The sequence below is a fragment of the Varanus komodoensis genome, unplaced genomic scaffold (assembly GCF_004798865.1).
Source record: "Varanus komodoensis strain SLA01 unplaced genomic scaffold, ASM479886v1 scaffold92, whole genome shotgun sequence".
NCBI classification, from domain to species: Eukaryota; Metazoa; Chordata; class Lepidosauria; order Squamata; family Varanidae; genus Varanus; species Varanus komodoensis.
Genome location: NW_025336624.1, coordinates 1,511,660 through 1,538,029, shown reverse-complemented (window position 1 = coordinate 1,538,029; position 26,370 = coordinate 1,511,660). Strand labels below are relative to the sequence as shown.

General features: G+C 45.8%; 1 protein-coding gene across 1 annotated transcript; it reads left to right on the top strand.

The window, feature by feature from the left end:
• Positions 1-1,786: 1,786 nt before the first annotated feature.
• On the top strand, positions 1,787-25,907 carry RND2 (Rho family GTPase 2). The gene is made up of 5 exons (XM_044418763.1): positions 1,787-1,937; positions 2,978-3,065; positions 17,387-17,496; positions 22,571-22,705; positions 24,429-25,907. The coding sequence occupies exons 1-5, from the start codon at positions 1,836-1,838 to the stop codon at positions 24,675-24,677; spliced, it is 684 nt and encodes a 227-aa protein (XP_044274698.1). The 5' UTR covers positions 1,787-1,835; the 3' UTR covers positions 24,678-25,907.
• Positions 25,908-26,370: the final 463 nt, after the last annotated feature.

Here is a 26,370-nt window from a genome sequence, read left to right as displayed (position 1 = left end):
CACTGATTCATACCTTGACTTCAGCCTCCCCCAGCCTTTTTCCCTCCAGATATTTTGGACTTCATCTCCCATCAGCCCCAGCCAGCAGAGCCAATGGTCAGAAATACTGGGAGTTGTAGTCCCAAGCATATGGAGGGAAACAGGGAAGACTGTTAATTGACTCTTATTGAATTACCAGGGATTAAACCCCAGCCAGTAAACTTACTCTGAGTAGACACTGCTGGAATCAAACCATAAATATATTTTAGACTCACCTGTCAGAATTATAATTGTTTCCTCATCCCCAACCTAACCCTCCCTCCTTTTCCAAAATCTTGGAAGAGGGTCACCTGTCCCAAAAGATACCTTTTCCTAGGAGAAAACACCTAATAGAAAAGTGACATTTAAGGCAGTGGATGAAAAGGCAATGTTTCTTTCTTTGAAACATTTTAGGTATCTTTCTTTCAGTATGGCTTTGGCGTCTATATCCTGGGGTTGACATCTCTCCTACCCACCCTCTAAAAATAATTGCAATTTGTTGCAAAGTAAAAGGGAAGAAAGAGCGCTGTCTTTCTAGCAGTTTCTTAATTTCAGCAAAGCATTTTAAGAAAATTAATTCAAGGAGTAAAATACAGGAAGATGGCTACTCAGGGAAGGGTCTTCTCAGTTGTGGCACCTTATGGAACTCACTCTCCTTAGGAATACACCTGGCATTGATGTTATACAACTTCTTGCACCAGGCAAAAACATTTTTGTTTTTCCAGAATTTTAATTGTTAAGTGATGTATTTTTAAAAATTATTATAATTGTTTCATGTACTTGCCTGGTCACTGTTTATTTAAGCTATTATTTTTAGTTGTTTATGTTTATTTTCCTTTTATTATTTACTTATTTTTGTTCTTGTTGATTGGCTCAGGTGTGGGACTGCTGAAATGTATTGTTATTGTAATGATAGTTTTGCTATTTTATTATATTGTATTTTTAATTTAACCTTATTTCTAATCTTGTAAACCATTCTGAGAGCCAAATTGGCTATGGAGGACGGTAAGAAGCTGTATAAATAAATAAATAAATAAATAAATGAATGAATGAATGAATGAATGAATGAATGAATGTATGTATGTATGTATGTATGTTTAAAAAGTGAAATTTGAAGAAAAATGAAGTTTTTAGCAAGAAATTTTCATGTTCTCCTAAGTCTGACGGGAAAAATAATCCGGAGCGCAAGGGGGGGGGTCGTCAAAGAGCGCAATTCTATGCATGGCTAGACAGGAAAACAAGTCCTCCAATTCCCAGCATGCCCTAGCCAGCATGGCTACCTGGAAGTATGCTGGGAATTGGAGGACTTTTTTTTCCTAAACCGTGTAACAATTACATAGGCTTGATTGCGTCCCAAGAGGACGAACTTTTGTCTCGCTGGATAAAGTAGCTACTAGCTTTACAAGGGTCTTTAGAGGGAGAATGCCGAGTTTAGGGTCGGGGCGGCTCGCCTTCCTGGGAGGAGAGTCCCCGAGGCCGGTCTCAGCAGTGGGGCCACACTCGCCGCAGCCCTCGCGTCCCGCAGACGCCAATTCTTCCGCAGGTCAGAAGACCCCTTAAGCGCCGGCCCGGAAGGATGGGAAGAAAGCGGCCAGCAGCGCCCCTCCAGGCGACGGGGCGCACTGCCGGACGCTCCAGGACCGCTGGCGAGGGGGCTCCGGAGGGTGGAGCGGGGGTGCGGCTTCGGGAGCCGGAAAACAGCGGCGGGAGCCGGGCTCTGCGAGTGGAGCGCCCGCGGCCGAGCGATGCTGTCGCGTCGGGGCTGAGAGGCAGCGCGTCGTCTGTGCGCGGCTCGGGCAGTCTGTCGCGCGGGCGTCATGGAGAACCAGCTGGCGCGCTGCAAGATCGTGGTGGTCGGTGACAGTCAGTGCGGCAAGACGGCGCTGCTCCACGTCTTCGCCAAGGACGCCTACCCCGAGGTAGGGGCAGCTCGGGCAGCCGGGGAAAGTCGGGGCATCGCAGGAAGAGCGCGCAGGCAGCCCTGCGGCGGGGGAGCCGGGCGCCTCGAAGGACGGTCTGGGGCGCTTGGGCAGAGCCGCGAGCAGCCCCGGCGAGAGGACCAGGCGCACGCCCGAGGGGGTGGGAATGGGCGCCGACGGCGGGGCGCCGGAGCGAGGACTCGGGGCTGGGAAGGTCATGCTGTAGCCCGGGAAGGGAAGCTGTGGAGGTGCGCAGGCAGCCCTAGGAACGGGGGTGGAGTGCCGGGCTGCTGCAGTGGAGGGGAGAGGCTGTGGAGCGCTGTCGTGGGGGAGAGGGCTGCTGGCAGGGAGGAGGCATGTGGTGGAAACGACCTTCCCGGGATGCCCTGCTTTAGGGGTGCAGGGACTGGGGAGTTGGGACCCGGGAGCGGGTGCACCGCCGTTGCTTCTTGCAGATCCAGTCCTGAAGTCGGAGCAGCTTCAGAGCTGTATTGTGGGAGACTGTGGAACTGGGGAGGCCAGGGAGAGGGAGGGAGGGCGCGGGTGCATGACGAGGCAGGGTGCGTATGGCCCTGGGAGCAAAGAGGCGTTGCGGGGCTGCGGGGGATGTTTGTGCAGGGGCGAGGTTCAAGGGACTTAATGTTGAAGTAGCAGCCTGGAGTGGAGGGGCAGGACAGGACGATTTAGGGGGGGATTTGAGGAAGATGGGGAAGCTTGAGGGGATGATGAGAGAGAGAGAGAGAGATTCTGGCAGGGGGAAACTAGAAGAAGCCTGGCTGAGGATGGCAAATTAGTACTCAGGGGTTTTCAAGGCCTCAGAGCCCAAGTGCCTCTGAGCATGTGCAAAGTTCCTCTTGATTGCTATTAAGTAAACACAACCAGGGCCAGCACATACCAGTATAGAAGGAAAGGGATTCAAGGAAGACCCGAGCCCCTGGAATACTCATTCTAAGAAAGCGAGAATATCTCCTTCCCAGTGAACACTACATCTCACTCCAGTTTCATGCATTATGTTGTCTCCCACTGCCCCTCCCCTGCAGAACTATGTCCCCACTGTGTTTGAGAACTACACTGCCAGTTTTGAGATTGACAAGCAGCGCATTGAACTTAACATGTGGGACACTTCAGGTAAGTGGGGGGAAAGGGAGAGCACACACCTTGGGAGGACCTGTGGACCTGGACAGAAACTGCCCTATGACTGCTCTCAGGGGTCGCAGTTGGATGGATTCTGCCTGGGGAGGTTGAAGAGGTTTTGTGATGCTTCTTCTTATTCAAATGTGTATATCCTCAGTATACAGGAGAGGAGGAAGGCTAAGTGATTCAAGAAGGGTTGTCAAAAAAGATATTTGATTTATTAAACCAATATATTTTTCCCTAAAAGGTTGGAATTAGCTGGTTAGGAAGAAATGGACTTTGCACGTGTTCAGAAATACTCCCCTTTCTTTTTAGTTATAATAGCACATAAGCTAAGTATTTGTCACACTTTCCATCTTGTTTCCACTGCTGCAAAAGATCCTTAGGTCTCCCCTTCTCTCTTAGCCCCCGGAAAAGTAGCCCATATTGACACTAGTGTGTTTTTCAGTATTTTATGCTTTTTACTTAGTTTTATGCTTTTTACTTAGCTTCTTTTTATGCAAAAAGAAGAAAAGTATATGTAAAATAAAGTAAAATAGAATAAAGTTGCCAAGGGATTTTAAACAAATACAACCAATACATTCAAACCCACAAATTTATCTATCTTTTTGTCATTCAGTGCTCTATGGGAGTTCAGGGCTTTTTTGTTACATGAAGTCTTGGATGTTTTCACTTCAGGCCTGTCCAGAAATCATGCCCTGTGCTGAGGAAAATCTTTTCCTCATAATCTGAGATGCAATATTGGAAAGGCATTGTACAAGTGCTCTTTCTTATGATTTTGTTTCTTTCAGAATTTAGTCCAGGTTCTTGAATTCCGATACTGAATTCAATATCAATATATTAGTAAAATCAGACCCTTTGTTTTTGGATGCTGGCTTTAGGTAGCTGGTGCCGAGGAAATTGTTTTCTGCATATGTTCAAAGTATACTTGTTCTGGTGAGAGCCTAGTGCTGGCCTCAAATCCCACCTGACATGAAGCTGTTTATTATTACTAGAATGCTGCAAATGGATCTCTTTGGGTTCACCCTGAAACAGTGTTGGCCATGCAGGGGAAGCTGGCCCCCCCTTACCATTTCTGCTGGTCTTCTTGGCCTTAGCTACTGGAAGGAGCATGATTTTTTAGGATGCATGATTTCACTGCAATTTTATTAAGGCCTCCTCATGTCTCCGGCTCATCTCAACTCTCAGTCCCAACACTGTCATAATATTTTCTCCACTCTGTGCCTTTGTGTGCTGCTTCCTACTAGTACCTGATTAGGTACGGAAGGTACAGAATGAATTCTGAGATTCTGGGTGAGTTCAGGAAAGAATAAAGCAGAAATCTGAGCCACTATTCCATGTGTAGCCTTACCCCTGGGAGGAATGTAGGCAGGAAGGCTCAAATCCTCCTTTTCTTACATGCAAAAAGAAACCACTTACTTTTGTCCAGGATTTTGGCAGCAGCTCTCCAAAGACCATGCTTGGTCTCAGTCTTGTTGCCTTTTCACATGTTTCCTTCTATTTTTTAAACCCCAAGCCTTCCACATGTTGAAAAACCTGTCACACTGAGGCCTGGATAAGTTGCTTCAGCCCATGATAATGTAAGGGATAAACGTTGCTGATTCTGAGTGCAGGAGAAGGATCATCTGAATTGCTGGCACTTCCTTTTTCTGTCTCAGCTTTAGCTTTGCATTCATTAACTTTACAGCATCGTGATTGGCATAGTCAATCCATTCCCTTGGCAAAGCATCTATCTTCTGCTTTGTTGGATTGGGCAAAGGGCTCTGTTGTGTATGGTGCAGCTGTGGCAAAACTATTGGAGGCTTCTTGGGAGGCTGCAGAAAGGCTCTTCTGTTTGATTAGAGCGGGGAAAAGCCTGCGGGAGGGGGAAGCAAGCAAAAAGTTCTCCTGCTATGGGAAGCCAGAGTGGTACACAAAATGATTGCAAAGCTTCAGCATTTTCTAGCATTGAACAGGACACAAGCTTTGACCAAAGCTGGGACACATTCAGTGGCTACAAAGATTTGGCACGCTGTCACATTGCTTAGTAATGATAGTGGATTCGGCTAAACATGCAACCCCTTGTTGGTGAATGGGTCTAGCAGTGTTTATTAGCCATACAAGCTAATGACTGAAAACCATGCTTAGCAATAAGATGATACTTGTGCTTCCCAGCTGTTAGGAGTGAGCCACTGAGCCCTGTGCGTGAACTTCACTGGCGGCATCTGGTGGACCAGTGTCGGGCAGGGGCTCGGATCCAGAGAGCTGCTTCAGCTTGCACAAAAGGGCTTGTGCTGGCCCAGTGGAAAGGATACCAAGGCCACATTCCATGCCACAAGATGCTTTTGGAATGAGCTCCCATTTCTAATGCAGCAGCTGGCCATGTAGCCTGAAAGGGGCTGCACGTGGTAAAGCAATGCTAAGCCCTCCCACCACATCCCTTGCTTAAAAACTAATGTCATGGCCATGGTTAGAGTGATACAAACTTTCTGTTTTCATGTGCTTGAATTCTTTGTGACCTTGCCGATGCTTGACCTGGAGAGCACCTTTAACTGGTTCCAATCTGCAGAAAAGCCGCGAAACCCCTCCAGTTGTAAACCTTGTTGATAGAGAGAAATTGACAAGGATGGGGTCTAAGACAGTGATGGGCATCTGCCTGCTTGTCCGTCCATTGTTAAGGTAACTGTGGAATGTGGTAAAGAAGCCTGTCCTACCCTCAAGGACTAACAATGCGCAGAAGGAAAGAGAAAGTTTAGATGGGGAGAGTTCAAGATGACCAATGCTTGACAGGTGACTTTTAAAGGCATAAAAGCTTCTGAATTGTTCGTAATAGCACCAGTCTCTTTTGGAAGAACAGGCTGCTCTGCACTGTTGTGCGCCCACTTCAGGAAAGAGCTTTTCTGGTAGACCTTGCTGGTAGGGTTGCGGGGGGTGGGGTTGGCTTCTTGAGGTTAGACAAATGAACCTGGCTGATGGGAGGTTAAAATCCCTGACCATTGTTTTAGGCCAGATGGTCTGATCTAATGCTTTTGGTTTGCTCAGAACAGTTACCTACTGGAATTTGAACAGTTGGGATGGGAGGTGATCTGGCTAAAGCAAGTGGCTGAGAGAACTCCTGACCACAGAAACTACAAAGAAAAGTGGGTGTTACTTCTGAATTGATTGCCCTGCAGAAATGTTTTGTCATCCTGATTTTGCATTTGAAGTTGCTATTCTAGTTCTCTATTTTAAAAGATTCTCAGATACAATTACTTCTTTATCTTGCAGCTGTTCTAAAGCTAGCAGCAAAATTGAAATAGGTGTAATGCTGTAACACATTCAAAAATAGGGAAGCTGGGTTGGTCCATGAGGAAAAATGTCTAAAATTCACAGGTGGACAATGTTTTATTAGGCCAAAACGCCACAAAATCATGCTTTAGTTTTTGATGCTTTAGTATCAGAGCTCTTCAGCAGGTGAAAAAACAGAAGATAGAGGGAAAAACAAAGTTTAAAAAATTAGCCATGAGGTCTGCAGTTTTAGATGGATCCAGTTTCAAGATTGGGACTTGTAGTCTGAATGAATTCGCCAAGGGTTAGAAATTGCAAGCATCAGATTACACTTAACAAGGCATTTTGGGAAGCAGTGGCAATGGCTGATGTCCACTTCAAAAACACAAAAAGTGGATGCAACTTCAGCCTGTTACTTGCCTTTGACAAAATACACAGGTTCCCAAAATGGCATAGAGCAGAAGTGCAGAGAAATAGGGGGTCTGGAGCTAGTTTTTTGATATTATATGTACCCTTGAGTTTAAGTATTTCTTTCCAGGAATGTTCTGTGCCCTCATTTCTCAGTTAGATGCACTGGATCTCTGGTCTGCCCTGAAGCTTTTTCTTAACTCTCTAATCCTTGATAATGAAGGGGTTGGTTCTTGCTACTGGTTAGGAAAAAGCCCTCTGCTCATATCCACTCCTGTTACTTCACATATTCCTCATAATCGCATTTATTTCAGGGCTCATCTCATGCTTAAAACACACAACAAATCTACTTGTCTTCTGTTGCACTACTACTCCCGTAGTTGCTCTCTAAAAGAAAAAGGCTTGGATGTCATTGTTACAGAAGAGAGTAATTTAAATCTTAATCTACTTGCTGAAAGGATAAATGTTAACATGCTGTGACTTGTGCTGATGTAGTATGACTCTCCACCTCATCATCCTGGAATATTTTCTCATGAAGAGTGCAATTTGGAAAATATACATGACAATCTTGCTGGCCGTGAATGAACTGCACCTTGCAGTTTCCTGGCAGCACCCAAGCTGCTTTAAAGTAAGAGGGAAGCCAACTGCATTGTGTTAAGGGGTGGATTGTCGGCAACATTCTCCTGGTAGTGGTAGTTTATTGTTTAGGAGGGCACCAGGCTAATTTTAGGGTTCAAAGCTAGACTGTTGCTCAAGATATCGCGTATTGGAACACATGGCACTGAAAGGGCGATCTGAATGAGTGCATGCGCAAGAGGACTGCCTCCTGATCAGGAAGCGATGCGATGTGGAGGCCCCAGATGTGCTGTAGGGTGTGCAGTATTACCTATTTCATTTCTGAACCACTGGTAGCCAGAGCTCTCTGGGCGGAGTAAACATCCTCATCGTGCTACTGTGTCAGTCAGGACTCAGAGGACCAAATTCAGTTTCCTCTGCTGCACTAGGAGGGATTGAAATTTAAGAAACAAATGAGAGAAACTTTGATGCAAACTCAGAAGGCTGGGAGCTGAAAGTAAACTGACTCGCCTGCTCCACTCTGTGAGAACGTATTTTGTATTGCACTTCATTCTTGCTATTTAGGTGGCTGTACACAGTGCCTTTCAGGGTAAAATATTAAAAGGATTAGGATCTGCCCAAGGAGTTTGCAGAAAATCCAACAGTAGAGGGGGCAAAAGGAAAGGTGAACCTAACAATGTAGAGAAGTGAGACAAATTTTATTTGTTTCAACTGGGAAAAAGTTGGAGACTAAAGGGTTAAGCTAAAGATGCCCTGGAAAGGACTTTGCCAAGGGAGAGATCTTTATGCTCTTCACTTCTCTCACTGTGGGATTAAGTGGAGGAAAAAACTAGATAGGTGAAATGCAACCGTGCATTTAGCATCTGATCTGGTTTGATTGAGAGAAGAGGCGCTATTGAGGTGTTGCTGGTTGTCTTTGTCCCAGTGGCATAGGAAATAAAAAATGGGTAAAATAAATCTTTTACCGGAACAACATTATTTGTAATTTACATATGCAAGTTTTCAAATATCACAAAACACTTCTCCAGTTGCAACTTGATAATGCCATTTTGTGTTGTCCCAGTTCCTCTGGGCTGGGGCTGGTTTCTGCCCTGGAAATGCCAGGAAGTGCCCTGGGAAACAGCCAGCAGTTGCAGGTGAAGAGTTCCCTGACACTCTAAAAAGTCATCATTGCCTGAACTAGCTCAGTCCAGTGTTTTGTACCTGATGCTGATGCTGATGATTACATGTTTAAGTGTGCTGTTGTTTTTAAAGTGGTCTGCAAGCTGCTATCTTAGTAAGAGAGAAAAATTGCTGTGCTTTGTTTTTCTTGGTGCCCTTCAGAGGTTGGGTAAATGTAGGCATGGGAAACAGCTTATTGATTCCCCGTCTCTTCTTCAGTCCCCAGAGGAGGTATATGGCTACTGAAATTGCTTGGATGAGGTTTGTGCTGATAGATGCAAATCATGGTGTGTTGAGAGCAGGAAGGAGAGATGCTTGAAAGGAGGAGTGTTTCTGAGAAGGCCTTTACTGGAATAGGGATAGGGAAAAGATAGCGAGGACCCAGTGTAACTGTCCATCCAACAGGCTCAGTGCTGGGCTTAATCTGAGCCACTACAAACCTACTCTGAACCTGAGACTAGGAGTATACGCACTGATAATGGAGGAGAGCATCTCTTGGGAGGCTGCCCTCTCACAACACAAGACCAGAAACCAAAGGGCCCAGCATTAGACAAGCAGAGTGTCAGGCTGCAAAGTATTCCTTCCAGATCTTTGTCAGCTTCCACATGTCAAGTGTTGGAAATGGGGTCCTTGCCTAATGAGAAAATCAACCACAGCGTCAGGTCTTTAAAAGAAGGGACAGATTTTTAATGGTGAGATGAAATTGTCTGCAACCAGAAATACCACCTGATGCTTTCTAGAAGAGTGTAAGTCAGAATGAAATGAGACCTTGCAGGAGCCTAGTGAGGCATCATGGCATGTTTATGTGACTCTTGGTGAAGGCAACTCACATTGCATGTAGAGGTGCCTCGTGCTTCACTCATTATTCAGTTGCTTTGTTACAATTCTGTCCTGGCAAGAGACCTGGGCTGTCCATCTGGTTCTCCCCCTAATGCTCACAACAACCCCATGAGGTGAGATAGACTGAGAGAAAAGGTCCAGGGTGAGCTTCAGGACTGATTAGTGACTTGAACCCAGGTCTTCCCAGCCATAGCACCAGGCCCTAGACATTATCTGACACTGATTGTCTAGCCAAGGGATATTTGTCAGGGCTGAGCTTTCACTTGGATTGAGGAGGCTGCAGGGTAACCTTTGTCTGATAACTAGTATAAACAGGGGAGGCGGGAAGGCAGAGGTCAGCAGGTGTATTTGGGAACCTTCATTTGGGTAAAGATGGCACTTACTTAATTTGGGTTCGGCTCTCCTCTGCTCCAGCCACTTGCTTTTGTTCTGCCTCTTAATGTGATCCTTCAGAGTCAGCCATTTTGTGTGTGCTAGCAATGGAACAGAAAATGATAAGAGAATGTGTACAGCATATTTCCCCCTCACCACTGAGGGGAAACTTCTACATGTAGGGTTTGGTGGCAGCGGGTCAGAAATATGGTTCTCAGGCAGAGTTGAACTCTAGGACCTCTCTCAGGAAATTCAGCACTGACTAAAGCAACTTTATTTAGAAAGGCATCTTGGTGTCCCCCCCTCCCTTTTTTTAAACATGGTGAAATGTCTTTGACTATGGGGAATTTGTTCTTGCTGTTTAGCCCACGCTTATTTGCACACATTTCAATGGGACAGAAGTATGAGAACCTGCAACTTCTGGCTGAGGATCTTTGGGAAGGGGGGCATGAAGAATGGGAAGGAATGTTGATGAGATGAAAGAAGTAAATTGATAGTTGACATAGGGAAGTGGGGGAGTCGAATGGGCTGCTTACTCCCCAGTTTTCAGAGCTAGGAACTCGACTAGGGTGATAGTACCACCGCTGTTCTGTGAAGGAGGAAAGGAAACGGGTGGTGCTGTGCTGCATGCCAAGCAGTGTTCAGAACATCAGAGTGCTGTGATCCTGCTCAGAGAGTGTGAAATCTGCATGCCCTCTCTGGGTTTTAGACCTCCTATTGCTTCCATCAGCATTGGTAAGGAAAGGTAATACAGGGGTCTAGGCATGCACACACCCACCTGTTTCTTGATGCTTGTCACATCATCTCTTGGTTTGCATGTCTACAATGTGGCAGGAATGGTCTGGGTGGTTGAATGAATTAAGCAGATGCTGTTGCTCAGCAGTAGTGAAGTAGGATATAAAATGAATGCATGTGAAGAGACGCAGACTGGCAGCAAGTTTTGTCTCTGGGGAGGAGGCTATCTAACCTGGGACCTGCTTGTGGGATGCTTTGGTGAAGGGGAATTTGCAGTCTGAACTGTAGCTGGCATTTTAGTTTGTCCATATACCCTCAGGAGCAACTTTTGGTTGCTGGGATCAGAAGATAAAAGGAAGTCTTCACAAAGAGAAAGTTACATGTGATGTTGCCATGACATCAGTAGCCAAACCCTGGAATGGTGCTGGAGTACAACCAACTGGATTGTAGGCTGTGGAAAAACAATTAATCCTGCTGCAATGCATCCTCGTTGGAAGCTGCAGGGGCCCTGGATTCATCCTCCTTGTCTGGCTTTGTCTTTCTGCGATAAGGGGGAGGAAGTCTGGGAGGGTTGCTACCTTTTCTGTAGACTGGGGTTTTATGTCTTTAGCAGCTGTGCAACTGGCAGATGAAATTTTTCCCATCATTAAGTTTCAGTGCTGGGAAAATCTTACCTGTTGATTTCTGCTTGTTAAGCAGCTGTTAAAGGCATAGAGTTCTTGTCTGTTTTTTAAAAAAGGAACAAACCTTCGGAGGACTTTGAGTGTTTATGGGTCCCTCTCCTCCAAATTTCTTGCTCACGCCTCCCTCCGTTTTCTAAGTCGCTGCTAAAATCATAGCCTGATAAAGCCACTGCCTGCAGTGCAGAATCTCTCTGCCTCCAAGGACTGCCAGTCCTAACCCTAACCCCAGCCCAGCCCCACAAGAGCTGCCAATTATGCCTGGGTGTTTCCAGAATCATAATTTGTAAGGTAGCAGCTGCAGAACTCCATATCCTGGAAATACTATCGTTTTGTAGTTTTGGAAGGAGTATGTTTCAAGCCATAGAGCTTGAAAGCATATGGACAATGCTTTCCTTGTGAAAGCAGAGGCTGGCAGCTCTGAGAAGGCCCGGCTGGCTGGCCCATGGGAGCAAGCAGTTTCATTGCTCCCTGCCTCTTTACATGGCTAGCAGAGGAATAAATTATGTGAAAATATATTTGATTTTGCTTGTGTGTTCCTGTCTTTTTATGGGACGGAATAGAGATATTTTTATTCAGTTATTTTTAGCAGAGAGCGTGCTACACCCAGTTTGAGAGAGTGGTGAACTTGTTGCCTGATTAGTGACACTTTCATCCGATGATGTTTAGATTAGACATTCTTTTAAGTATTTATGAGAGAATTATCCTGCCACAGTGTCTCATAGGAGGAATTCCATCCTTAGTGCGGAGTAGGCTTTGAACGCTTATTTTGCACAATCCTAGTGCCTTATTAATTTATGCACATAATAGCATGGGGGTGGGCAACATGCTTGACAGCAACTCTTGCCAACACAAAGCACTGCTTCTTATTTTTAGTGTAAAATCCGTAGTCCCTAATGTGTAAATATGACTTGGGGTCTGGGGCATCACATAGTAAAGAGTTCTGTGCAAAACTCTCCTTTTAACTGAAGAGAGTGCCAGTGCCTCTCCGTTGTGAAGGTCTCTATGCTATGGCTAGCCCAAACTGCATGTAGATAAACATCAGCTTCTTATTTAGGCCATCCCTGCAGATTATTGCCAAATGAGTTCAGAATCTATTGCCACCCCGAGGCTTTTGCGAATGGGGCGACATATAAGTTTTCCAAATAAATAAATAAGCATTGCAGCATTCTGGAAAGAATTGGGAATGAATGGTTGGGAGTTTATGAGCTGTTGGCTTCCTAGCTGCATGCGCGCTGGAGGGTGTGTCAGCCTGACTGATTTTGTACTTCTTGAACTCACATGAGTGCATGGAAAAGACCCCATCTTGGTAAGAATTGTGGGGAGGAAAGTGATCAGTGGGGGAAAGTGGTGTGATTGGAAATGCTGAGAAATGTACTTGGGCTCTCTTGAAATGATGCAGCTTTAGGGAGAAATTTCAGGATCTAGTATTAGGTCGATCCAGTTTCATGTGCTTGCAATGGAGGAGCCCCACTGGTGAAAAGCAGTATCTGGCAGGGATTTCTCTTTGGATGTGTGTGTGGGTGGTGAATAGGCCTATGTGGAGAGAAAACCGAAGTTAGTTCTGAAATCGGATACTGACATTTCATGAAATTTGGAATTTAAGTGAGATTCTGTTCTTAATTCTTTTTTTTTTTTCTTCAACTGCCTGAGCAGTTGCATGGACATCTAATGCCACACATTTCCACACATTCTTCATCCCTTGTTGCTCCGTTGTGCAAAGAAGGGCATTTTGTACTTTTCGTACTATTTATTATTGCTAACCCATGGATTTCAGGGCAGTGTACAACAGGCATAGTTAAATGCAACTGCATGGTGGAAGTCGGTTTCTCCCACGGCGGCCCCTCCAAAAGCTCCCTGAACATACCAGTAAGTAGGCCAGCGGTAGCTGAAGCTGAATGGGGTAGTTCGCAGTCGAGGAGGCCGAACTGGTGAGGGGAGGCCTCTTTGGTCACTATTGTCAGTGGGCTGGAGGTGCTGCCATGGGCAGAAGGGTCAGAAAAGTTCCTTCCACCAGCCCTGTTGAAGGGACCTCAGTCAGAATCAACCCATACCAAATTTATTTAAATAAACAGAAATACAATAAAACAAAACCCTTCATAACAGCTACAAACTAACAGGCAGTAAAGACTGTAAAAGCCACATGTGGACGAAGACAACATAACGCTTTAATATGCCTGAGCAGACAAAAAACCCTCAACTCTTAATGCAGCTTTGGAGGGATGGCTATCCCTGCGAGGGGGGCTTCCAGCGCCCAGGCTGCCAGCGGTGATCTGCTGCTCACCCAGATCTAAACTTCTGGGCAGGGTCATTCTCGCCAGGTTCTTACTGGCTTTCCTCTTCATCATGGTTTGGTAGCGCATGGTTACACAACTGCTCTATAGTGCACCGGCACATCAGCAGAAAAGCCCTGATCCAAAACTTCTGGCAGTGACCACGGAGGCACTGACTGGCTTGCGCCATTGTCTTCTGTGGGATGCAGGTGGACTCTGGCCTTGCAATTGTAATTGTGCTGCTGTGTGACTGAATGGAGATTTTGGAGAGTAGTACTTTGCTGTGGGCAACGGTGCCTGCAAGCATATGGGGAAAACTTACTCTCTGTTCCCAGCAAGTGGCCTGCCTGCCCTGTCCCTCCCCAGCCACCCCCCACGAGAGCTACAGTCAGGCGGGCGGTGGGGGGGGGGGGTCTCCTCATGCATATGCAGCTTTGAAACTGTTCTTCTCATTAAGTCAAGGTGTTTGCTAACTGGTAATGCAAGAAGCTCAGGGAATGTAAAGGAGATGATCTGTTTTAGACCTTCTGTAAATATGTCCATGATTTTTAATTGGCATTTTCTATTCTGCATGGCTATATGTTATATAGTATTATGTTTTATGTTGGACTCTGTGCCATAGACAAAGTCATTCAATAAGATGCACAAGCCTGTGCGCCTTTCATAGTCCTTTTAAATTTTGAATCACTTCTCTCTCTCTCTCTCTCCCCCACCCCATTCTAATCCTCCTTCATACCTCTATGACGTAGGTTACAATATGCAGCCAAGGGGAACCAGGTGAAATGGAACTGATTTGGGAGAGGTGCCTGAGGTGCAGTGCGCCCTCTAGTGGCTGCATCTTGCTGAACCAGTTACGCCTGTGCAAAAGTTTCGGTTGGACCTTAGGAGTTCTCCCTTGGCACTGCCTGCCCTGATCACTTCTAGGAAATCCAGACTGGCTGCATTCCTCAGATAATGGGCATGGGGGTGGCATTCTTGTGCTGGAGACAATCTTGCCTCTGGGAAAGTTGCAATGCCTACCTGTGGTGTTGTGCTTCTAGGTCTTACACTGCTGCTGGCTATTATCTGGTTTTTGCTTTAGTTTTGTTCTATTTTACAGTTTTAATTTTAGATTATGCTTTCTCGTGTTGTATTTTAGGGTTTTAATTTTTGTAAACCATCCAGAGAGCTTTGGCTATTGGACTCTATAGAAATGAAATGAATAACTAAATATGAAACTCATTTTCATTCACTGATGGTTTTTCAGTCTCAGTTAAACAAAAAGCCACAACCCTTTAGAAATGCCTGCTGCTTTTACTTCCTCCGTGGCAAATCCTTGTGTGACAGCAGCTTGACTATTTCTCCTGCTGCTGTGTGGTTTTGGGGAAGGAGTGGAGGGTATGCTCTCAGCAGGGTGATGCCTCTCCTTTCATCCAAGGGTGGAAGAGGGAAGCCTCAACAAGGAGGGAAGAACATGGATTTGGCCGTGTGCTGTCCTTTCTGAAATGGTGCAGTGCAGCATGGGGTTAGATCGTGGGATTTTGTTAGGTTTGGGAGAGGAGGACTCACTGCAGGGCTACAGATACATTTGCTTTAAGCAGCAGGTCTGCCCTCTTAGAACATATCAAGTAATAAGAAGGTGTCTCAGGTTGTTCCCACCTTCCATCACCCTGCCTCCTTCATGGAATTTTACACGGTCAAGATGTCATCTTCACCTCATAGCCCTCCTTTGTTTTCCATCCTTTTTATTCATTGTGGGAAACCTGTTGAGTAAGCAAAGGCAGGGTAGCTGCACAATGTTTCTGACTTTAGTCCATTGCAATACAGAAGGTGAGTATCTTTCCTATTTTGTAATAGCACTCCTTTCAGTATAAGAAGGGCACAGAGAATCCATTTCCTATTCCATTGGTTAATTTCCATAAAGCAAATAAGTACTGTAATTGAAAAGAGAGCATATATTAGTTAATACTGAAAGACTGTTGCAGTACAATATTTATCTGTGTAATAACCTCCTCTCAAAAAGAAGCAGTTACTGGACATTGTAAAACCCATTTAAAAGAAGTGTTCATTTTATTGCACTACAAGCAATTAGCTGAATTAAATAATCCCTAAACCAATGCTGAGGGACTGCAGGTGGCGCAGTGGTTTAAACCGCTGTGCTGCTGGGCTGGTTGATTGAAAGGTCGCCAGTTCGAATCTGCACAACGGAGTGAGTTCCCGTTGTGCCATCCCAGCTCCTGCCAACCTTGCAGTTCGAAAGCATGCAAATGCAAGTAGATAAAAAGGTACCACTTTAGTGGGCAGGTAACAGCTTTCCATGCACCTCGGTGTTTAGTCATGCCGGCCACATGACCACGGAGACTGTCTGCGGACAACGCTGGCTTCCTCGGCTAGGAAATGGAGATGAGCACCGCCCCCTGGAGTCAGGCATGACTGGACTTAATGTCAAGGGGAAACCTTTACCTTTACCTTTTTAAACCAATGCTGTGTTGCCCAAGAGATATGAAACAAATTTTTGCTGAATAAGATGCAGACTAAGATCTATAGACATGACATGCTGCCCAGGCATTTTGTGATGGTGCCCACAACAGTTTCACAAATTCCAAATAGTACCCATTGGTCCAAAAAGAATGGGCAGCCCTGTAATAGATGCTTTCTTGAGTCCTGCCCCATCCACTGTGATTCTTGGAATTTTAAAACGTTGGCTGAACCTACAGTGGGTATCTCAGATTTTCTGGCTAGTTGGCTGCTCCGATCAGGTCGTGGCATAGGTGACCGTTACAAGGTGCCAAGAGTGAGCGTGGGCATCCAGTCCCCCCACCAACTTGAGCGTGCATTGTCCCTGTATAAAAAGCACTACGATTTTCAAGGAAAGGGGGAGAGTTTGCTGCCATGTTGCTCGCAAAAGGCAGCTGTCCTGTACTGCAGTCTTTGGCATGACAAGAAGGGCCGCGCCATGGCTGAGCTGGGACACCAGTGTGCAGCCAGTTTTGAGAGAGCACTAACTTTTGTCTCAGTTTCTTTGGCAAGGGCAAAACTAGACATTACAACAAAGACAGAGTTGTTCTTTAAACAAGCAGTAACTTGTTGACTTCCCCTTTGCCCTGTTTTTAATATTGAGCACATATGACTTGTATCCTAATGCTGTAACATTCAACATTTACCCTCCCATCAGTGGTGGCCAGTGTTGCGGAGCAGGGAAGGGAAATGCCAAACACTGTAATAAAGGTAGGACATATGGAAGTTGTGCTATCTGTTACAGCAGGAGGAGATGGGAGCTAGGCACATGGCTACTAGTTTCAGTTTTCCTGGTTTTGGTACCAGAGCTTGGTCCTGTAGCAGTAGCCAGGGCTTTTTTTGTCGTAGAACGCACCGGAACAGTGTTCCGGCACCTTTTTTTCAATGGATTTCACTAAGTGATTTTGGAGTAGCAGATCAGCAGCAAACATCATTAACACAGTGCCTGCAGGCTGCTGTTGCGTCTGCTGTCTGCTATCTGATAGTGAGAGAAAGCTGCTTGGGATGCTGCTCGGCTTGGGACTGGTGTGTGTGCTTACTGCCGGTGGCAACGTGAGTTCTGGCACTGGCAGTGGCAATGGTAACAGAATGCCTCTGAGCTCTGAGAGTGCCTTTCCCTCACCACAGAGTAAGCACAATTGGTTCCTGTGTAATTCAGGTTGCAGATCGAGTTTTATATTTTCCCAGCAGGCGCGAGTCCTCACTTTCTCAACATGAAGGACTCATCGTTTTCCCACAAGTCATTGTTAGGGCACCCAGCCCGGGAAGGGAGTTCCTCTGTTGCGTGTGGCAGGGAGGGAAGAATTCTGTCCCTCTCATGAGGGCCGTTTGTGTAGGGAAAACTGAGCAGCGGTTCCCAACAACAAGGGACTGTTCCTCTCAGTTCTCTTGCATCTGAAGGCCACACCTCTTCCTCCATGTCTCTGGGAGTCTGCAAATGGAAATATTTGCATATCATGCAATCTAAGCTAAAAGGTTAAATACCATGTTTAGTCTGAAGACTAAACTACGTGTCTTTCTCATGCAGGCTCGACATACTATGACAACGTGCGCCCCCTTGCCTATCCCGACTCAGATGCTGTTCTCATCTGTTTTGACATAAGCCGCCCGGAAACCCTGGACAGTGTCCTTAAAAAGGTGAGCCGGCTAAAGTATATTGGTGAGGTCAGAATTTTGTATTATGGATCAGAAGGGGAACTTGAAACTTGGGAGAGCTGATGGCAAAATTTTCCCCCTTGCGGAGAAAACAGGAACTCTAGTTTACGCCAAAATCACAGTTGTGCCACATACTGTTAGCCTTTGAATTCTGATGTAGCATTCTTTACAGAACTTGTGATCCTTGGAATTTTTGCTTCGGGTTGTTAAAAGGGGCAAGCCTCTAGTCCTCATGCTTGTGGATATGTGCTTGACAAACTTTCAGACAAATGCTCTTATTCAAAGAATGCTCTCCACATTCAAAAACAGGTCACTACAAATAGAAAGATGTGGTCATGTGCACTTCTGCTGCATGGCAGGAAAGACAGGCCTGGGTCATGCACACGGCGCTTTGCACAACTTTCTGTGGGATCCTCTGTGCTGTAATCCATCTTTTTAGATCAGAATGGTTGGTGCCAAACACTTTTGCATTGCGTAATTGAGCAAAATTATGCTGGGGGGGTGGGGGGGGGGCTAGAGTCCCTTCTCCCCAGATACTTGCCCTGTCCCTGCTCAGTGGCCTGGTGCAGACATCCAGTCTTGTAGAAATGGGAAGAGTGCCTTAGAATCTACAGGCCACCCCTGTTTATTTCAGCCACATCCTTTCAGCCATCATCTCTGATCCTTGCTGTTTACCTCTCATCCGGTTCTGCTGCAGGCCTCCTTGAGGGCTTTTAGGGGAGTGTGGGGGCTTTGACGCAGTGCTTAAAACAAATGCTGTCCCCAAGGACTTCTCTTCTGAACTATCTGAACACATCCCTCCAGTGAACATTTTTCAGGCTTGTACGGCCAGGAAGGCTCCTCAGGCGCTGCAAAGCAGAAACCAGGATTGAGCTTTTTGGAACCGGAATAAATATGAGAGGTTTTAAATGCTGTGTGTTTGTGCCCCAGGCTGGGATGCAGATACATCAGGGTGGGGGATTCTCGTAACTGCTGCCTGCCAGACGCAAAGGACTGGCTTTTGATTTCCACAGAGCTTTGGCTCCACACAGCTTGTAAAGTCAGAGGAGAAATCACCCGAGACTCTGAATAAACAGTTTTCTGTACACTTGATTTCTGCAGTGACAGAGCTCATGGGAAACACCAAGGTGACCCAAATTCCATGCCAAGAAAACTGAATTCCAGAATCAGCATAAAATAAATAAATATGGCGGATTTGCCCACATTTGCTAACGTTTGTGGCTTCTCCTGCTTCTGTTTGCCATGGGTAGGATATGCAGCCCTGTGGCCAAGGGGACAAGCTGAGCAGCATCCGAGATGAAGGTGCTCCTTGACCAACTCAACTGCATTTGGGTCTCCACCCCAACTTTGGTGATTCTCCTATATTATACATACACACTGTACACACAGACCATGCACACAAAGAAGCCAAGCATTACACACCACCCGTGCACACCCTTAGAGAGCACACCTGTTCCCACAGAAGATACTCACACTGACAGCCGCTCCTGTGCAGAAATACCCCACACAGAGAGGATGCAGCCCTGCATTGCCTGCCCTCTGCCCCTTCTCTGGCCAACAGCTTTGTCTCTGTGGCTCCCTTCTGCTCATTTGGGATGGAGAAGAACCAAGGGAACGCTACCACTTTCCTTTCGTTGGCCAAGAATGACTCAACAGATGCCCAGCGCTGAACTCAATTCTGGTCCTGCACAGACGCCAGAGGGCTGAGCACCAGCAGAGAGAGTGTTCTTACCACCACGGGCTCTCTCTGCTGCCTTCTAAGAAGCCCCACTGCTGCCAACATTACCTGCACATGCAGCCACTGAGCATGCCCAGCCTCTGCTCCAGCCACAGTGGAGGACGTAGAAGGGGCAGGGTCCAAAAGTATGATAGAGACATAGAAACAGAGTGAGTCAGAAGGGGTCTCCTGGACGATCTAGTCTGACCCCCGCGTTCAGCCGGCCCTGCTCATGGCATGCCCACCATGTGCATGTCCAAAAGAACTAGCGTCCCTGGGTGGGCTCAAACCACCAACCTTTTGGCTAACAGCTGAACACACTAACTGATTGTGCCACAGAGACTCGCTAATATTGTGTGCTGATATGCACAGATGTGCTTCTCACCCTGGATTTTAGAAAGCCAATTTTAATAGACGCAGAACAATGATAAGTAGCAAAGTAGCATAGGAAGTGATTCTAATGAGAAAAGGAGTCCACGATGGGTGGGAATTTTTAGAAAAGGAAATTCTAAAGGCAAAGTTATAAACAATTCCAGCCAGGAAAAAGGGGTAGTAGACAACAGAAGGTGCCCATGTGGCTTCACAAAAAGCTCAGAGATGAACTGAAAACAAAAAGGACGTGTCTGGAAGGAAGGCCAGGCTCTAAAGGAGGGATGCAGGCAGGTAGCATGAAATTCAGGGTTGGTGTCAAGATGGCTAAAGCTAGGAATGAAATGAGATTAGCAAGGGATGCTAAAGTGCAAAAAAGCCTTCTTCAGAAAAGTTCATGGTAAGAGACACAGGAAAAAATGGGGGTTCAGCTACTCAGGGTGGATGGCAAAATGATAACAGATCAGAAAGGAAAGGCAGAAGTGCTTAATTCCTAATTTGGCACGGCCTTCTCCCAAAAGAGGATCTATGTCCCTATTGAAGGGAAAGTACAAGCTGAAGGAACAGGATGGCAAATGGTCAAGGATCACCTAATAAGTTTGAATGAGTTCAAATCTCCAGGGCTCAATGAACTCCATCCTAGAGTCATACATGAACTGGTAGAAGAACTGTCAGAACCACTGACTATTCTCTTTGAGAAATCATGGAAGGCAGGGGAAGTGCCAGATGACTGGAGAAAGGATAATGTTTCCCTATCTTCAAGGAGGGAAAAATCAAAGAACCTGGGAACTACAGACCAATTGGTCTGACATCAATCCCTGGGAAAATTCTGGAGTAGATTATAAATGTATATATTTATTTTTAAATGTATGGGCTGTTGAATAACCTGAAAGGGCTCTTTCAGCAGTGAAAAGCAGTCAGTCTGCAAACAGCTTTAAAAAAACTGCAGTGATTACTAGAAGCCAACAAGGATGTTCTTAACAAATCCTGCCAAATTAATCCGATTTTATTTTTGTATGGGTAACCCCCGCACCCATCCCCCGGTGGACTGTGGGAATGCAGTGGACATAATATATCTCGTTTTCAGCAAAGCGTTCAACAGTGTGTCCCATAATATCCTGATTAGCAAACTAGCTAAAACTGTGCTAGATGGTGCAACTATCATGCAGATCCATAGCTGGCTACAGAATTGGACTCATCAATGGCACTTTCTCAAACTGGGGAGAAGTAACAATTAGTTTACTGCAGGGTTCAGTCCTGGGCCCAGTGCTCTCCAACATTTAATGATTTGAATAAAAAAAGTGCAGGGAATCCTGATAAACTTTGCAAATGACACAAATATGGGTGGGATAGCTAATGTCCTGGAATGCAGGAGCAAAATTCTAAGCAATCTTTTTCATTTGGAGCACTTGGCTGAAAATTACAGATTGAAATTTAAAGCCACAAATGCCAAGATCTGCACCTGGGAAAAAGAAAACAAGTGCATTTGTTACAAGATGGAGAGTACTCGGCTCAATAATACTGCAAGTGAGCAGGCTCTTGGGATTGTTGTAAATAACAAGTTGAATATGAGTCAACAATGTATGTGGCTGCACAAAGGACTAATGCTATTTTAGGCTGCATTAATAGAAGTATCACTTCCAAATCACATGAAGTACTAGTTCTCCTCTACTGAGCACTGGTTAGACCTCATCTGGAGTACTGTGGGCACTACGGCTTAAGAATGATGGAGCCAAGCTGGTAAGGGTTCAAACAAGGGCAGCACGGATGATTCAGGACTGGAAACAAAACCCTTTGAGAAGAGACTGAAGAAACTGGGCAGGTTTAGCCTCAGTAAGATTAGATGGAGGGGAGATATGATCGCATTCTTCAAGTACTTGAAAGGGTATCACACAGAAAAAGACCCGGATCACTTCTCAGTGATGGACATAGAATAATGGGCTAATGTTACAGGAAGCCAGATTCTGGCTGAACATCAGGAAGACCTGAGTATGAGAGCAGTACAGCAATGGAACAAATTGTCCCAGGAGGTTGTGGTCCCCCCACCCCACCCCCAGAGAAGCATTGAGGATGCAGCTGGAGAGCCATCTGAGAGGGATGGTTTAACTTGGCGTCCTGCACTGAGCGGGCCTTCCTGGTCACTTCCAACTCTTCTATGATTCTATAACTTTCAAATTTTTTCTTCAACAGAGCATGATCTAAAGGAGACAAGGGGTGAATAGGATGTCACCACACTCCTAGTCCTTATAATTGCCCACCCCACTGCTAGGGAAGGAAAGATGTGATAAGCCCACATCTTTTCACTCCTCGCTCCAAGGGTCACGCAAATGGAAGCACCCTAAGAACACTTTGGCTTTTCTTTTGCCTCCTCATGTAAATTACCATTTTTTATTGCCATCCCCCTTGTTTACTTGTGGGTTTTTTGTCAATATCATATTGTTTACCGTGTTTTATTGTGTGAACCCTGCTTTGGGATTATTTTATAATAAAAAGTGGGTAAGAGGTTTCTCAAAAAAACAAAACACCCCAGCCAAATAACATGCAAAGAGCAGAACCATCATCACTGGGTCTGTCACTGACTTATTTACCTGCCTAAGCAGCTAGGTGCTCAACGTTAGAGAGTTCCCTAGCTCTGCCTGAAACCTTAAAGTCTAAATGTTGCAAAGCATAACATCTTATATTGATGCACTACTTATAGCGAGCATTGCCTTCCTCTTGCCTGAAATGCTGGTTTTCTGCATTGCTGCTGATGTGTAGCATTTGGCGTCAGATAGCAAACATTACCAGTGGGACACCTTGCTGCTGCTTTATGAACAAGATGCAGCAGAAAGTGGCTGGAAGCAAGGTGAATGTAGAAAGAAGTGGCGTGAAGGGGTGGGAAATGTGCAGAGGCCGGGGTGGATGGAGTCGATCCCCTTGCCAACGGTTTTAATCCCATTTTCTTTGTTTCCTCATTCTTCTCCTTCACAGTGGCAGGGGGAGACACAGGAGTTCTGCCCTGGTGCCAAGGTGGTTTTAGTGGGTTGCAAACTGGATATGCGAACCGACTTGAACACTTTACGGGAACTCTCCAAACAACGTCTTATCCCTGTCACACATGAGCAGGTGTCTTGATTTGTTTTTAATCAGAGCTTGGACTCACCCAGTTTTACACCATGTACCTAGTATCTGTGTTGGGGTTTGGTTCCAAGGCATAAGGAAGTGTGGCTCTCCGAAAAGGCAGCATGCACAGTGTGTTTCCAGACCCAGACTGCAGTGCCTTTTAAACCTTGAACAACTTGGGACTTGGTTATTTGGGACCTGTATCTATATGACTCTTACTGGCCATCAAGGGTCCCTACTAGTAAGAACTTTCAAGGTGGTGGGCACAAGAGGCAGGGCCTTTTCTGTGGTGGCCCCATTCTTATGGAATGCCCTTTTATGGGAGGTACTGCTAGGAAGGTCCCTCCCTTACTATTCTTGAGTGAGCTTTGAAAACTTGGACATTTCAGTTAATTGATGCTGGTCTGTATTCCAATTTTTAAAATGCATTTTTTACTTTGATATCCTGACTTTTTTCCAAGGAACCTCAGGCTCTATGATCCTCCTGCTGTCCATTTTATCCTCCATTCAAAGGCTTTAGCTGTCAGTGATATTTTTATTGTTTTAATGCTATTTCAATGCCACTGTTTCCATTTATATGTAATGATTGTCCGTCCCCCCCCCGCCCCCACACACACCCTCTTTTTGGCAATCTGTCTTGAGAAGGCATGTTGCTTTTAAGCTTTTATAAATGCACTTGAAATAAAGGACAAATAGACTTTGGATTAAGGAAAGGTCCTTGGTGTTGAAAGATGCAGATATGAAGCAGACTTGATGAGCTGCAGAACTCATCCTGTTTAAAAACTGAGCACTGGCTAGGAAGAGCTAAAGATCTGGGTTCAAAGGCCTGTGGATTATTCCACCTGACACCAACATACACATCCACTGCCACAATTGACCACATGTGTCCAGCAGAAGTAAATATATGACAACCTACAGAAAATGTGTTGGTGTGTATGTGTGTTTAGCCCCCTGCCCCAACATAACCACAGAAGCCCTTTCCAGCAGGATCCAAGCACAAGGTAGTAAGACGATCTAGAGGACAGAGAGCTGCAGGCAATTGGTACAAATGAGAGAATCCACAATTAGTAGCATAGGGCTGCTAACAACCCGAAGAAGGGAAGTTCTCTCTCAACCGATATGCGGTATTGAGGCTTCAACTTTTTATTAATTCTTTGTTTGCTCTAGATGGTATTTTTTAGAATTATTTTTTTCTGCTTTGTTAAAAAAAGCACTGCAGTCCAACCTGTGGCCAAGAGAACAACTTTGGACAGCATCCTAGATGGACTACATAAAATCCAAGCCTGTACATTCAAGGGCAGATACCGCAAAGAACCAGATGCAGGGAGGGCTACAGTTTTCCGCATCGCTCTGCTTGTTCTTCTCGGGGGACAGCTCAATGTGCTGGGCTCAGTACACTTTTGGTACCAGTCCAGCTGCTCATACATTATGGATGTCAAGCTGCAAAACAAACCAGCATTCTTCTCACTCTTCATATTTTACTCACTGGTCCCTGCTTACTCGTTTTTTTTTCTTGTATCTCCACCTTCTGGGGGGGAAAAGCTAAAATTAACTGCTAGCTCTGCTGTAGCAGAACCGTGGAATAACGGGGACCCTTTTTCTTAAAGGCATGTAAGTTTTAGCAGATTGGAGGCGAAGGTAGGAGATAACAAATGAAAGCAAAGCCAAAAGGCAAAGGGCTGTGGTGGATTCTGGCCTGACGTGTTGATGCCTTTTCCCGACACAGGGCAGCATGCTGGCCCGGCAGCTGGGTGCCGTGGCATACGTGGAGTGCTCTTCCAAGGTGTCTGAGAACAGTGTGCGGGATGTTTTCCACGTCACCACCCTGGCATCCATCAACCGTGTGCACAAACACCTGAAGCGCAGCAACTCAAAGCGAGGTCTGAAGCGGGTTGCACAGATGCCTGGACGGACGGACTTGTTGACTGACCCTGATATCCGCAAAGACCGGGCCAAGAGCTGCTCAGTGATGTGAGAGAAGAGGACGCCCCGGGGGGGGGGACGAAGTATAGCACTGCCTGTCTTGTTCATTTCTCTTTGTACAGTAATTAGTAATGGGGAGGTCTCTGCACTGTGGGCCACGTGCCTCAGAGTCTTGGTCTGAAAAAACAAAGCCCTCTATGGCAATGAGTGGGTTGGCAGGGAGGGATCTGCCTGACGATGCAAATGCTATGCATATTTTGAAAAAGTCTGGGTCAGCTTTGTGTTGCACACAGAAATGCTCAGGTAGCAGGACACCTCCCAAGAAAGGAGCACATCACTTTGTGTGACGCAGACGGGAAACACTACTTCAAACCCTCTGAAGAGCAATTATTTTGGAGCTATTTTCTAATGTGTAGGTGTCCAGGAACCAGGTGTCTGGTATTTTTGCAGCCATGGTGTGTGGCAATGAGACCATGCACATTGCTTGTGCGTGTTTGTGGAATGTACGCGCAGTTGAGGTGTGAAGCTGGTGCTTGTGCTTGAGGCCAGTCGTGGAATTAAAGCGTTATAGAAGGGTTAGACGAGTGGGTGATCATTTGGGAAGGAAAAACAGGATTCAGAATGGCAGTGGGAGAATGCTATCGGGCAGTTGGGAAAGTTTAACCGTTTTGTAGGGGAACTATAAATGAAAACACACTTAATCCTGAGGTGATTGGACAGGGTCATTTCTCTGTGGACACTTACAGATTCAACAATGCCAGGTAGATGGACACCATGGAAGCGGTTCATCTCTTTTTGTGACCAAGCGTGTCTTGTTCATTTCCTGTGAAGCAGAAAGGACCCAAATACTGTGTTTCATCCATTACACTGTCATGGGAGGCATGATCCCCTCTGCTTCCCCTTCTCCACTCTTAAATCCAGTGTAAATAATACAGAAGTGTGGGGTGGTTTTAAGCTCTCTTCCTAAAGAGGAAGGGAAAAACCAGCTTCGTTACCAGGGCCCCACAGGTGGTAAGCTATGACATTACAAACCAGAAAAGCTTTGCTATTTATTATTGCTTTGTCTTTCAATCCACAGTGCTGTTTCTGTTCGTTTTGTGCCAAAGAAAATTCACTTTGGGATGTATTTGGGCATCAGGAAGCAGAGCACAATTATGAGAATTAATGGAATTGCAGTTATGTAATTTTCTCTTAACATGGCTTTGATGGGGAGTTACACAACATTTTGTGCATGTCAATGGGTAACAGGTCCCATTAGTGTTGATTAAACACCATATCAGGCCAGCAAGATCAAACTATTAATTGCTACCAATGAACAAACGATGAGTACAGCAAGGCAAGAAAGCCACTGGTTCTCTGCACAAGACCAGGGAAGTAGACGGAGCTGGCAATGTGCCAGGCAGCCCTTCCTGCAGCGGGAAGCAGACATTCTGGGGCACTTGGCCGTGCTCCCTAATACACCTGCAAAGGCAGAGTCGTGGGTGAGGGAGTGGCTGGGCATTTGGTGGGTAAAATGCATTTCTCCTAAAAAAGAAGAAGAACTGAGTCGCTTCCACTATTACAGTTGACTTTCTCTGCCTTCTTACTGTCACCCAAGGACTTTCCTATGAGGCACATGCTTCTGGCTAAATCCAGTCCCACTCAAGGATTTAGGCCTGCCTGAACCTTGTGATTTCTGACCTGGAATTCTTCATCTTCGAGCTGCCTTTGATTTTCCGTTGGTGAGGCCAGTGTTCTCTACTTAC

Coding starts and splice junctions, on each gene's coding strand:
- RND2 (XM_044418763.1), top strand. CDS start 1,836: ATGGAGAACCAGCTGGCGCGCTGCAAGATCGTGGTGGTCGGTGACAGT. Junction 3,066..17,386: donor TAACATGTGGGACACTTCAG/GTAAGTGGGGGG, acceptor TTTCTCATGCAG/GCTCGACATACTATGACAAC. Junction 22,706..24,428: donor TCCCTGTCACACATGAGCAG/GTGTCTTGATTT, acceptor TTCCCGACACAG/GGCAGCATGCTGGCCCGGCA.